Below are 14,208 nucleotides of genomic sequence, written 5' to 3' on the forward strand. Positions count from 1 at the left end.
CCATCACTTTTTAAAGTCTTTAAAAAGGAATTAGGCAAATTCATGGAAGAGCTAATCTTGGCAACCATTGCCATACCCAGAATCAAAGCAGAATACCCTAAATATGAATTGCCAGATGACAAGAGCAAAGAGGACTATAACTCTCATACCTTACTTGTGAGCTTCCTGGATGCATCTGGTTGGCACTGTGTGATATGGAATATTGAATTAGTAGGTCTTTGGCCTGATCTCCCAGAACTCTTCATTCTTAAGTTCATTCACACTGTGCTACAAATCTGGGCTGACACTCTTCTCAGGCGCAGCTTGAACTGAGTCCTATTCTTCCCTATAACAGATTACTAGTTGAGAGTCCCTGCCTGCCTGCCAAGGAGAGAATTTGGAAATGTGCATGGAATTTAAAATTTTAAAAATTAGTAGATTTTGACATTTGGTCAACAGTTTAGTTTAGATGTTGCCCTTGTATTACTGAGAAGCAAAACCTGCCAGTTGTCATTCAGCAGCATCTGGAGCGTTACGTTCCCTGCTCCTGATGTGTGCAGTTTTATTTAGAAAGCTTCAAATAAATAATTTCAGTATTGTTCTCATTTAAGAATATGGCTATACATGACTGCATTATTGCATAGGTTTCACATAAAATCCTGTTCTCCTCTGTGCAACTTGTCGGTAATAAATAATATATGATCATAACTTTATGCTAACATCATTATAGGAAGTACCAGCTATTGCAATAGTTTCATCCCCGATGCTGTTTTCTTGCAAAAGTTCCTTAAATTCTTGTATTACATGTTGTGTTTGTAAATTGTAAATTGTCTACAGAAGACAATAGGTAAATAATAGTTACCCCTAAGTTTCAGAATTTAAATAATTAATATAAATGATCATACTATCAAATAAAAGACAAGCAAGTGAATTGCATATTTTAAATTTATTTAAATCATCAACGTTTATTAGAAACATTGTGTAACTTGACTGCTAAAAGATTTTTGACAAGATCAGTGTTTTCAATACTGAAAAAGCCATTGTAATACATGTAAAGTAAAAAGGTATAATAGAACTGTGGTTCGTCTCGGCAGGAGCTTATTCAAAAATTATAGGTTGCAGCTGATAACTGAATAGATGGCTTAGATGGCATCTAAACCCACAGGAACAACTGAACTGGAGAACTGTATTTATGAGCCAAAGTTTGTGTTGTATTTGTATTGTAATCTGTTCACATCTTGTTGGGCCTGAATGAAGAACAAGGGCTGGGCTTTCATTGCTTTGCCACAGGCCAACACAGTCATTTAATATCTCGGAGGTCCTGTAAGACCACTTAGTTTTGTAATTTCTTTCTACTAGGGATGATGGGATAAGAATGGAATATGAGAACTCACAAGGCTCATGATCTTTGTTGTCCCGGATAGAAGACAAGAAAGTCTGAGCAAGCTCTGTTGGAAGTGATAATCAGCTTTTTAAACGTTCGTTTTACTCCTTTCTCGACAAAAATGCTTGTATTGCCAAGAGTATTGCAGTGTGCACCTCAGAAACATGGGATTTTGGCTTCTGATTTTCATTTTGTGAACTTCCAACTTCAGTGACACAGAAGCCAAACACAGTGGGATATCCTTGCATATCATTAGGCTGTATAATGAGGCAAAGAAAAGCAGCATGGCCATCTTTGTAGTGGTCTGCATATGTTGCCCTAGTAACTCAGTTTCTAGCTCCTTATGGTACACTTTACAATCCTGCAAGTGTGATCAGCTGGAATGAGAATCTGTTTAATCAAGATATGCAAACTGGTTTCGTTAGTGAACGTTCGCAGATATGGGGAAGAGTCAAAGGGAAGAAGACAAAAGGAGCTAGACGGACATTTTCAAAGAATACAGAGGATTACACAACCATGTACAGGCTGACATACTGGTGGAATTGGAACCACACAAAGACAGCGTTTTTAAAAACAAGCATTTGCACATAGGGAAAAACAGGTTAAAAGGTCTAGTTTTGATTGATTGATTGATATGTGCCAACAAGTCTGTTGCTGAAAATTAGTTACAGGCATAATGGGTGTCTTTCTGAACTGTGTTATCAAAAAGACCTGCTACTGTCAGCTTTCCTGATGGCGTTAGACCACTTGCAGTCGCATTTCATTTCAGCATGTGCACTTGGAGAAAGTAACCTAGTTGACTTTACAGGCAAACGTGTGAAAGATGATGTGTGTCATGAATCTTAAGAGCAGCAACCAGTCTCTAAGATGCCAAAGATTCATAGAGGGAGGTGGATGGATTGATAGACTACAGAACTTTGCCTTTTACTGTACCTTCCCCAGCATTTGCCATAAAAACAGAAGCAGCTCTCTTTCAAGAAGACATGTGACCATTTTTGACAGTAGCAGGCAAGATCATCTTTATATGTACATCATGATGAACTTTCATGGACTGCAATTTTTAATAACTATTTTGCAAGCTGGTATTTGCGTTAAGCTAGCTTTCCAGAGACAACCCTCAATCACAGAAGTTTATTGAGTTATATTGTGCTAGTCATATTCTCTCAGCCCAACCTACTTCACAGGCAAAGTTGGAGGAATGTAAACCTAATAAATGTATTCAACTAATGTTTCCTCTGTGTGTGTGTCTCCTTAACACAGTGTTTCTCAACCACGGCAACTTGAAGACATGTAGACTTCAACTCCCAGAATTCCCTGTGGCTGGCTGGGGAATTCTGGGAGTTGAAGTCCACATGTCTTGAAGTGGCTGAGGTTGGGAAAAACTGCCTTAGGGATTCGGGCATATAGGAGCCTTCGGAAATCACGTGTAATTTTGTCCTGAACGTTTAACATTTTCTGAGAAGTAGAACTGATTTGTTGGAAAATTAAGAAAATAAGGTCTTGTGAGACCGTGGAACCAGTGGGGAGTAATAAACCTATTCAACTAAATTCTCCAAGTTGCTGTTCTGAAGATCTTTAACATTTGCCTCTCCCCAAAAAGGAAGTAGAAACAATAGAGGTTCTCCTGCTATGTGAGATGTGTGTTTCTCTAATCAGTTTTGAAATTGTAGTGATACGCAAGTGGAATTATTCTTAGGTAATTAGAAAATATAAAAGAATGTGAAACGGTGTGTCAGGGTCAGCCTCGCTCCGAATAAGACACGGACTCACTTAATAGGGATTAAGGATTTCCGGTTTATTGAAACGGTTCTGACAGAAAGAAAAACGGGAACGGGGGTGCGGTGGTGAGGTGCCCTGTATATACCCTCTTGCGGGGTCCCGTGCTCCTCCACCCTTCATTGTCCCCAATCCCCCTTGATGGGTTTCTTGATGGCTGTGTGGGCATTTTCCCGGTGGCTGTCCTTGTCCTCTTGGGTCAGGTGTGTCCTCCAGGGCACCAGGTGCGGCTTATCGCTGCTTATCTGAAGTCCTTCTATTCAGCTGCATATGATTCCATGGGTGTGGGTGCTTTGGGTGCTTGGTTTAAGCGCTGATTTAATTATCTCCTTCCTCTCTCTCTTAATGATCATGATCCACGTTGTGAGGCTCTTTGTGCCTTGCAACGGGGTCATGACATGCTGCCCCCCGAAGATGTCTTTAGGGTGCTGGTTTCTCTGGGTATGCCTCGTGGAAACCTCTAGTCAGTTGTTTTGCTAAGACGTGTTGTGCTTGGACCCACTCTGGGTGTGGGAAATGCTTCCATTTAACGAGGTATTGTAGAGTACCCCTTTGCCTTCTTGAGTCCAGTATCTCCTGTACCTCAAAATGCTGTTGTTTATCATGATGGGTGGGGGCGGTGGGTCTTCTGTGTGCCATTTGGATGGGCTTGTTGGTTTCAGCAAGGCACAGTGGAATACCGGATGGATCCGTCGTAGATTGTGTGGCAGTTCCAGTTTGAATGTCACCGGATTGATAACTTCTGTTATTTTGAAGGGTCCAATGAATTTCGGTGCCAGTTTCTTCGAGGGTTGTGAGGTTTTTATGAACTTAGTGGAGAGGTAGACCCTATCTCCCACTTTGTAGTTCGGTGCCTCCGCCCTGTGATTGTCCGCAAATTTCTTGTACATGGCTTGTGCGTCTGCGAGGGCCGTTTGGATGATTGGCCAGGTTGTCGCCAGTTGTGCCGCCCAGTCATCTGGTGAGCAGGGTGGGGCATCTGGTTGAGGTAGTTCTGGTATCGGTACAAAGTCCCTTCCGTAGACCACCTTAAATGGGGTGTGGCCAGTGCTCTGGTGCACTGCATTGTTGTAGGCTACCTCTGCAAAGGGTAGCAGGTCCACCCAGTTGTCCTGTTGGTAATTTATGAATGTCCTCAGGAATTGTTCCAGGGTTGAGTTTAGGATCTCTGTAGATTCGTCTGTGTGTGGGTGCCACGCAGTGGACAGTGCCTGTTTGGTGCCAATGAGTTTTAAAAATTCCCTCCAAAATTTTGACGTGAACTGTGTGCCCCTATCGGTCACCAACCTATAGGGGGCGCCGTGGATCCTGTATATGTGTGTCAGGAACAGGCATGCCAGCTGTTGTGTGGTGGGGATGGTTGTGCAAGGAATAAAGTGTGCCTGTTTTGAAAAGTAGTCTTTTACCACCCAGATGACTGTTTTCCTTTGGCTGGGTGGGAGGTCTACAATAAAATCCATGGAAATTTCTTCCCAGGGGTGAGAGGGGCTGGCTACTGGCTGCAGCAGCCCTTGAGGTTTCCCCCCCCTTCCGTTTGGAGGTGGCACATGTGGGGCAGGTGGCTACGTAGTCTTTAATGTCTTTTCTCAGGGTTGGCCACCAAAATTGCCGTCTCGTTAGATGTAGGGTTTTTACGAACCCAAAATGCCCTGCAGTCTTGTCATTGTGTGAGCGGTTTAAAACTTCCCCCCGCAATGACTCTGGTACGTACAAGACTTTCTCTTTCCAGGCTAGGCTGTGCTTGATAGATACAAGGTGTCGGTTGTTTTGTAACCATGTATCTGTTTGTAGTGCTTGTGCGAGTCTTTGTTGCCAGTTGGGTGAAATTGAACGGCGGCTCCGTTCGTTTTCTTGCATTCGTGCTGGCGTGCGTTGACTCCTCGTATGGCTGCGCGTGACAGCTGGGCAGCCCAGTTGTTTGTTGGTCCATACCGTCCCCACGATGTCTGAGGCTTGCGTGTCGTCCTGTGGCTGTCGGGAGAGGGCATCCGCCAGGAAGTTCTTCCTGCCCGGTATAAATTTCAGTGTGAAATTGAACCGGCTGAAGAACTGTGCCCAGCGCACCTGCTTCGGGCTGAGGCATTTAGGCGTGCTGAGAGCCTCCAAGTTCTTGTGGTCTGTCCAGACCTCGAAGGGGCAGGCTGCCCCTTCCAGCAGGTGCCTCCACGTTTCCAGAGCTGCTTTCACTGCAAACGCCTCCTTTTCCCATACATGCCATCTCCGCTCCGTTTCGGAGAATTTGCGGGAAAGGTACGCGCAGGGTTTCAGCTGGTTGTCAGCGTCCCTTTGTAGCAGGAGAGCTCCGATGGAGAAGTCAGAGGCGTCTACCTGCACCATGAAGGGCTTGGTGGGGTTGGGATGTTGTAGTACTGGCTCAGCTGTAAACAGGTTTTTTAGTCTCTCGAACGCCGTTTGACAGTCAGCTGTCCAGTTTAGCAGCGCCCCCGGGTTTCTCGATTTGCGCGTGTCCCCCAAACCCTTGGTCTTTAGGAGGTTGGTCAGGGGTAGTACAATCTCTGCCAGCCCCGGGATGAACCCCCTGTAAAAATTCGTGAATCCGAGGAAACTTTGAAGTTGCCTCCTCGTGCGTGGGCGCTCCCACGCCAGTATTGCTTGGACCTTGCTCGGGTCCATTTCAATCCCTTTTTCCGAAATCCTGTACCCTAAATAGTCAATTTGTTGTTTGTGAAACTCGCACTTGGAGAGCTTGGCAAACAGCTCTGCCTTGCGAAGTTTCTTGAGCACTTCCCTTAACAGCTGTTCATGCTCACGCTCTGTTTCAGTGTATATTAGCACATCATCGAGGTAAACCAGCACCCCCTTAAAAAGGTGGTCACGCAGGACCTCGTTGATTAATTGCATAAATACACCCGGTGCCCCTGCCAGTCCAAAAGGTAGCACCTTGTATTGAAACAACCCCAATGGGCAGTTGAAGGCCGTTTTCCACTCATCCCCCTCCCGTATCCTTATGCGGTAATAGGCTTCCCTTAGGTCAAGTTTAGAGAATACCTTGCCCTTTGCCAGGTGGGACAATATGTCCTTTATTAGGGGCAGGGGGCTTTTATTGGATACAGATGCTGCGTTCAGGCCCCGGTAATATGTGCAGAGTCGCAGTGACCCGTCCTTCTTTTCGCGAAAGAGGACTGGCGCTCCTACTGGGGAGTTTGCAGGCTCGATAAAACCCCTCGCCAAGTTCTTATCTATAAAGTCCCTTAACGCTGCCAGCTCCCTCGGGGTCATGGCGTATATTTTGGGTTTGGGTAGAGGTACCCCCGGGACCAGTTCGATGGAGCAGTCTGTTTTTCTGTGAGGGGGGAGTCTGTCCACTTCCTTCTCGCAGAAGACGTCTGCAAAGTCCGTATAGTTTGGTGGCAGGCCGTCCGGCAACGCCGCTGCTCTGTGCTCCGAGGTCGTCGTTGCCGTTCCCATTGCTGCCCGGGGGACCCTGTCCCCTGTGGGTGCTTGGTAGCGCCCATCAGCAAACTTGATCTCTCTGGTTTTCCAGTTGATGACTGGGTTTTGCTGCACGAGCCATGGGATGCCTAGTATCAGTAGGGGTTGCCCCACCGGTGCCACGATGAAAGCCAATTTTTCCTCGTGGCTGCTGAGCCGTAGTGCGGTTTCGCCAGTGTATTGGGTGACCGGGCCCCCTCCCGCTGCTGTTCCATCAAGCTGAGTAAACACCAAATGGTGCTGAAGTGGATAGCAGCGGAGGTTAAGCGCGGCTACCAGGTCTGGGTGCATTAGGTTTTTTGAGCAGCCAGAGTCAATCAGTGCCCAGACCTTTTCAGTCTTTTCCCCATGGGTGAGGGTGACACGGACATAGAGGGTGGGGCACTCTTCACTCACCCCTCCGTTGGTGCGCCTGTTGCTCTTCTCCACCTGTCCTTTGGCGCCCCTTAGGCCAGGTGGCTGGCGTTTCCCGTCGGCTCGTCGGGATTGCTTCCCTCCTCCTCTGAGCTGTAGGGGAAATGTCTGCCTCGATACTCTCCCCTCGCTGCTGGTCGCTTTCTTGGTGCTGGGGTTGGTGCGGCTGGTGCCCTCCGCGTGCTCTCTCTGGGTGTCTGTTTGGGGCAGGTTGCCGCCTTATGATCGTCCCTGCCGCACGTGAAGCACTGCCCTTTTGCAAAGCGCCGGTCCCGTTCCTCCTTCCACGGTTGGGATCTCGCCTTCCCCGGCCTTGCAGCTGTCCGTGGTGGTCCCGCTGCCTCTGCCTGCTGTGCTTCCCTCTGGGCTTGGCGGAACATGTCGTGGGCGTCCTCTGCATCCCCTGCCAGCCGGATCCACTCGGTCAGGGAGTTGGGGTTGTTGCAGCAGAGTGCCCACCGGAGCACGTTCAAGTTAAGTCCTTCTTTGAATTTCTCAATCAGGGTCGATTGAGACCATACTTCCACTTTTCCGGCTAGGGCTTGGAATTCCATGGCATACTCTGCCATGGAGCGCTGTCCTTGCCGTAGCATTTTCAGAGTCCTTTTTGCTCTTTCTTGCTCCAGGGGGTCCCTGAAGTGCAGTTCCAGCGCTCAAAGGAATTCTGTGCTGTCCTGCAGCGCCTGGGTGCCTGATTGGCACAATTGGACATACCAATCAGCGGCCTGTCCTTTTAATTTTATGGCGAGGGCATTGACTTTGCCCCGTTCAGTCCTGAAACAGGGACCCCATTCTTCGAGGTAGTACCTCGCATTTGTTAAGAAAAAGGAGAGTTTCGAGGGGTCCCCGTCAAACTTTATGCCAAAGTCCTTGGCTGCCATTCTGGCCTGGCTCCAGGTCACATCTGGGTCGTGCAGCGTGCTGCATGGGGGCTGGTGCGGGTCGAATCGGCTCCGGGTGTCTGGTGGTGTCGGTGTCTCTCTCTGGGTCTCCTCGCAAGTAGGTCTGCTCATCGACAGGGTGGGAGGGTGGGATGTTGTCCCTCTGGTGGCCTCTTGGAACCGGGCTCTGCCGTAGCCGCCGCTGTCCGTTGGGTCGCCGCTCCGCCTCTCGTCCGGGTGTGCCTCCAGTCGTCGGGTGGGCTCCTTGGACCGGACTCTGCCGTAGCCGCCGCCGCCCGCTGGGTCACCGCTCCGCCTCTTGTCCGGGTGCGCCTCCAGTCGTCGGGTGGGCTCATTGGACCGGGCCCCGCCATAGCCGCCGCCGCCCACAAGGTCGTCCCGCCGTCTCTCGTCCGGGTGCGCCTCCACAATGCTGCCACCGCGGGGTTCCTGCACCGCCGTCAGCTGCTGGAGCAGCAGCCGTATCGCTTGCACCCCCTCCTCCAGCGCGTCCAGCCTCGCTGCCGTCCGCAGACTCCCGCCGGTGCGCTCGGCTCTCCGCTCGCTCTCGCCTCCGGCCGTCGTGGATGACGGTCCGTCCTTTGGTCCTGCCGGGGTCTCGGGCGAACCTAGAGGGGATCCCCCCATCTTGCGCGCCGCGGCCCGCTGGCCACGGGGCGCCTGGGTGTCCCCCCCCCACTCCTCTTCCTCTGAGCTGGATCCCATACTTACCTAGGCGTTGCGCCGCCGGGACCTCAGGCACATTCCTCCCGAGGGGAGGGGAGCTTCTCCGCCAGGTGCCGAGTGGTTGCGCTGCTGTGCTCCGTGGCTCTTCATACCTAGCTGGGTCCCTCACAAGCTGGTTGGATGGGTGCTAGGTAAAAAAAATTTTGAGGGTTCCCGTTTTTATGTCAGGGTCAGCCTCGCTCCGAATAAGACACGGACTCACTTAATAGGGATTAAGGATTTCCGGTTTATTGAAACGGTTCTGACAGAAAGAAAAACGGGAACGGGGGTGCGGTGGTGAGGTGCCCTGTATATACCCTCTTGCGGGGTCCCGTGCTCCTCCACCCTTCATTGTCCCCAATCCCCCTTGATGGGTTTCTTGATGGCTGTGTGGGCGTTTTCCCGGTGGCTGTCCTTGTCCTCTTGGGTCAGGTGTGTCCTCCAGGGCACCAGGTGCGGCTTATCGCTGCTTATCTGAAGTCCTTCTATTCAGCTGCATATGATTCCATGGGTGTGGGTGCTTTGGGTGCTTGGTTTAAGCGCTGATTTAATTATCTCCTTCCTCTCTCTCTCAATGATCATGATCCAAGTTGTGAGGCTCTTTGTGCCTTGCAACGGGGTCATGACATGGTGCTTTTCTTGTGCCACGAACTTTCTTTCATTATGCGTTTAGATTTCCCCCCAAACTTTGATGAATATGGCTTTTAAAAACAGAACATGATACAAATATCTTTTGAACTGAAATGGTTGAAATCAGTTACTTGTGTTGCATAAAATGGGTTTGCCATAGTGGGGGACCATGAAACTGCTTTTGAGGGTTGTATGTGAGCTTCAAGATCCATGAGTATCAAAAGATGATGTTTGCAATATAGTCACACTGTGACCATATTTAATTCTGAATTGTCTTAACAAAATGATGTTTCTGTTAAAAATATTTGTTCTGTTTATAGGGTCGCCTAATGAAAATGACTCAAAGCACAATACAATGGGTTAAAAACATCATTAAACACAATAAACTAAAACAACATAGGACCAGATATAAAAATAACAGTGCACTGGGAGATAGACAAAAATTCAAATAGCTGCTACTCAAGCAATGCAGAGATTGCCCCAACCCAGAGCCTGCTAGAAAAACCAAGTTTTTAATGCTTTCCTAAACGTCAGCAGGGTTGGAGTTAAAAAAAAGTCCAATATTCAGTAAGATAGGAGTTTATAATAGCACATCTCCTAGCTCAAGTTTCGTTTCATTGTCAGCTATGAAACTGGCTTGAACTCTGCCTCTGACTAATTTGATTTGCCTACCAGTTCATTATCAGAACAAAATATACTGAAAAGAGAGAGTAATATTGGTTGGTGAGGATGGTTTACATATCTTAAACTCTCTGTGAGTGGCACACTGTGATTCTTTCACCGGTTCCTTCTGCTAGGTTACCTACTTTCTCGAAGAGAGGGACAGGCAGGATCACCTGAAAAGCCACTGTCTGATCTTGGCCGTGTCTCATATTTGGCTTATTGGAAAAGTGTCATATTGGAATATCTTTACTGCCACCATGAGAAGCAGATCAGCATCAAGGGGATGAGCCGAGCCACTGGGATGTGTCCCCATGACATTGCTACCACCCTCCAGCACCACAGCATGATTGACAGGCGAGAAGAAAAGTCAGTAACAGCTTCTGAACTGCACTTGCTTTCTCCCTTGCTCTCTTTTGTTAAGCGTAAATGCCTAGTAGTTAATTTCATATACAGTGGTCCTTGCTTAACGCCCACTCATTGAGCAACCATTCAAACGTGCAATGGCGATGAACAAGTGGTGCTTACAAACAGTCCTCAGAGTTCCCCCCATCTCTGCCCTTTTGGCCACCCTCCACTCTGCAACCACCATGTACTCTTGCCACACCCCAGCTGACCTCTGCTGTCTTCTTGTACCTGCTGACGAGGCACACCCAGCTGGGGCAGGTGCTGGCCCTTCATAACACACCTCCTTGATGCCTCACAAGGCATTCGCAATGTCTCTGTGAGGCCTTTGCAATGCACCTACCCCAGCCAACCCCCCACCCCCAGCTGACCTTCGCCATGTTTTTCCTTCTATTGCTGCTGACGAAGCATCACAGAAGCCTCATGAAGGCCTTGCGAAGGGTCAGCAGTTGCCTCAACAATGACAACTAGTCATTGTCCAAATTGCAGAAATGTGGATTACCACTAGATGGCAGCAGAAAGATAAACCTCTTAATTCTTTGCGCCAGGGGACTTGACTTACGCCTTCTGTGTGGCAGCCTCTTTACCTATGAACTGTGGTCCTATCACCAGGATAGGACAAATGCTTTGGCAAGAATGGCTCCTACACAAAGGAGGGCTATAAATGTGTTAAAGAAAAACTGAACTCTAATTCCAGACCCATCCCTACAGCAAATAGGTACCCTCCCATCTGCTTATGTATATTTTTCTCTTCTAACTTCAGATATGTTTACCTTATAGATTTATGGTAATTAGAAGGGAGAAATTGATCTCCCGTCACATGGAGAAACTGAAAAGCAATCCACGCATCAATGAAGTAGACCCAGAAAGCTTGAGGTGGACTCCTCTTCTAGTTCCGAATGCAGCGGTTTCTGAGGAAGAGAGAGAAGCTGAAAAAGAGGTAATAGCAAACACATAATGTGGCAGCCACCTCCCGAACATAAGTAAAAGTAAATCAGTGAAGATATTGGGCAGAACACACCAAGTTATGTTGGGCTGTCATGACTGTTCTCCTGGCCAGTTCACAGGTGGTTGGTTTATTTCTATAGTTCTATTAGTATATATAGTGCAGCCACAATTGTAACATAAACAAAAAGGGTGATGCTCTAAATCTGACTGGTGAGAGAGAAGCAGTGAAAACACACGGGTGGAAAGGATCATTCATTCATTTAACAGATTTCTATGGCCACTCTCCTTGTGGATCAGGAGGCAAGGTTCTTGCTTCTAAGGGTTAATTTCAAATAGGGGTGAAGATTTAAGTATGTTTCACACTGGAGTTTGTTGGAAAACAGGGGGAAGCATCATACAGTTTAAGAAGGACATCTGAGCAGAAGACGCTCCAAGACACATGGATCAGTCCAAGTGAGCAGGCAGAGTCATGAGAAAGAAAGAACAATGTAGAGCTCTACAGAGGAGGCAAATGAGAACCCTAGTGAGATTTTCTAGACAGTTGAGAGATTCATGACTTTATCTGCAGAGTTTTGAATCAAAGAGAGAGTACTGAGGTCTGAGAAGAAAGAAGCAGCGAGGAGGTGGAAGAAGCAGGTAAAGCCCAGAGATGACCAAAATGCCTGCCAGGTGTTTAGTTTAAAGGTACAGGGAGAAAGAGAAGGATAGAGACTGAGATGAAGGTGGAGATGAGGTGGGATGAAGCTCTGACATCTATGCTAAGAACAAAGTATGTGTGTGCATGATCGAGTTATAAAGAAGAGTTTACACTATTGGCCTCTTCTGATGAGTGCCAAATCATTTGTTAAGGATTTGTGGTGCAGTGGAAAGGCAGAACAAGCGGGAATAATTTTTGCTTTGTGTTTTCACTGCTTCCCAAATGCTCTTCCCTATGCTATGGAGTATAGGCTCCAGTGAGATTGGGTGCAGAGTTCAAAACGTTTTAATATCTGTTGCTCTACAATTCTGAGGTGGTTGAAATTGCATATCAAAGGGCATAATGCACTGCTAAAAAGAACCAAAATCAGTGTTGCCTTATGAATGATGCAACAGTTTCCATGAAACGCAATCCTCGGTTTGTTTCCTTATGGGAAAAGAGCTGCTAAGAGGAACCTTCTGACGGGCTGCTGCCCTGATCAAAGCTAACCTATAACTTACTTTTCATGCACAGCAATGCATGAATGAGTGATAGCTAAATGTCATTTCTGTGATCCATTATTTTTAACTCTTTTGCTGCTCAGGCTGAGCGACTGATGGAGCAAGCAAGTTGCTGGGAGAAAGAAGAGCAAGAGCTGTACTCCACAAGAAGCGGTAGGCAGTTGCCTGCAAAAGCGCAGTCTAAAAGCAAGTATTTGCGACCTCAAGAAGGTGTAACTGTAGTAATGGAGAGAGATAAGTCCACAGACCTACCAAAAGAAAGCAGTGGAGAGGAGGAAGAGGAGGAGGAAGAAGAAGAAGAGGAGGAGGAGGAGGAGGTGGAGGAAAAGGAAGAAGAGGAGGAGATGGATGGACGTCATCAGAATTCTCCTCCAAGGCTGGCAAAGCCCCAGTTGCTTGCTATGAAGAGAAAGGTCAGTTCCAAACATTGGTTCCAAATCACTTGATCTGTAACACTTGGCTAGCTGCATTTGGGAGCTTGAGCATTTAGATTTCCTCCTTTATCTTAAAAGCAGGCATGCTTTGAAAGACCACTAATTTCTTGTAGACTTTTGCAATCAAAATATTATTCTCTGCTAGTAATTGTGGGTGTTAACTGAGCATGCTTGTATATTTTATTGTCTCTTTCCTTTGCAAAAAAAAATACATAGGTTCAGTAATTATGCAGCTTTTTAGTATGCAGGGATACAAAAAAGAATTAAATTAAGAACTAGTGATATCATTTTGTTTCTTAATGCTAAGTTAGCATTAATGTTAGCATTAAAGTTAGCATGTACCATCACCCCTATTTCATTTCCAGATTATTGCCTCTTCTGATTGCCAGCTAAAACATCAGATTGTGTATCTGTCACATGTTTATACTTGACATTAACACAGTCGATAATTCTCCAGTTCCTTATTCACAGTTCCTAATGGGATCTCTGCTTTTCCCATTGATATGCATCCCCAACAACCCCCGACTGTAATGGTTGCCTATCCTAAAGTATTCTCAGACTTACAAGCAAGAGCTTGAATAAAATCTGGTTTATTTAAGAATAGTATGCAAATACAAAGAAAGCTGAGAATGAGCAAAAGCGCACCAAATACAAACTAAAAACCCTCGGTGCGAATGTAATCCCTCCCCACTTGTTCAACGGTTTCAAATTCCCCATCCCAGGTGCTCCTAACGAGTTCTGCTAATCAACGGGTAAAAAGGACCTTGAACACAAACAATAACCCAAACACATTCCATCCCAATGAAGAGAGATAGAAAGCCTGGTACAAGGTCTCCCAGCAGCTCCCTCCCAACCGGAATGCGCATCAGCACCATGGCATGCGAAACGTTACGATGTACATTGAACGTTGCAATGACGAACATGACATACCGCCCCCCAAAAAAATTACACAGCAAAATCCAGTAAATCTGTACACAAAAAGAACAGTTAAGCAGCAGGTTTCAAAGGGTGTGCTAAGTGGAAGCGCCAGACTAAATCAGGAGCATTGACATGGCGAGCAGGCACCCACTCAGGGTGGGGGAAGTGCTTCCAACGGATTAGGTATTGGAGGGAGTTGTGAAGTTTGCGGGAGTCGACAACCTCTTTGACTTCAAAGTGTTGCTGGCCATCAATCATGATTGGAGCAGGTGAAGGAGGTTGGGGGTGCCAGTGGGCAGAGTGGTCGACCGGCTTGAGTAAGCTGCAATGGAAAACAGGGTGTAAGCGTTTCAAATTGTGGGGCAAGTCCAGCTTGACAGTAACAGGATTGATAAAAGCAACA

The 14,208-nt window shown here is 47.2% G+C and overlaps 1 protein-coding gene across 3 annotated transcripts in view; it reads left to right on the forward strand.

Moving 5' to 3' along the window:
- Positions 1-14,208, forward strand: part of KAT6B (lysine acetyltransferase 6B) — a 104,311-nt gene that overhangs the window by 76,393 nt on the left and 13,710 nt on the right. For all 3 annotated transcript variants that reach the window (XM_063307674.1, XM_063307672.1, XM_063307673.1), the window contains exons 12-14: positions 10,041-10,272; positions 11,089-11,248; positions 12,537-12,866. In XM_063307674.1, the coding sequence (XP_063163744.1) occupies positions 10,041-10,272; positions 11,089-11,248; positions 12,537-12,866 (722 nt within the window). The remainder of the gene's footprint in view (positions 1-10,040; positions 10,273-11,088; positions 11,249-12,536; positions 12,867-14,208) is intronic.

The sequence above is a fragment of the Candoia aspera genome, chromosome 6, assembly GCF_035149785.1.
Source record: "Candoia aspera isolate rCanAsp1 chromosome 6, rCanAsp1.hap2, whole genome shotgun sequence".
Classification (NCBI taxonomy): domain Eukaryota; kingdom Metazoa; phylum Chordata; class Lepidosauria; order Squamata; family Boidae; genus Candoia; species Candoia aspera.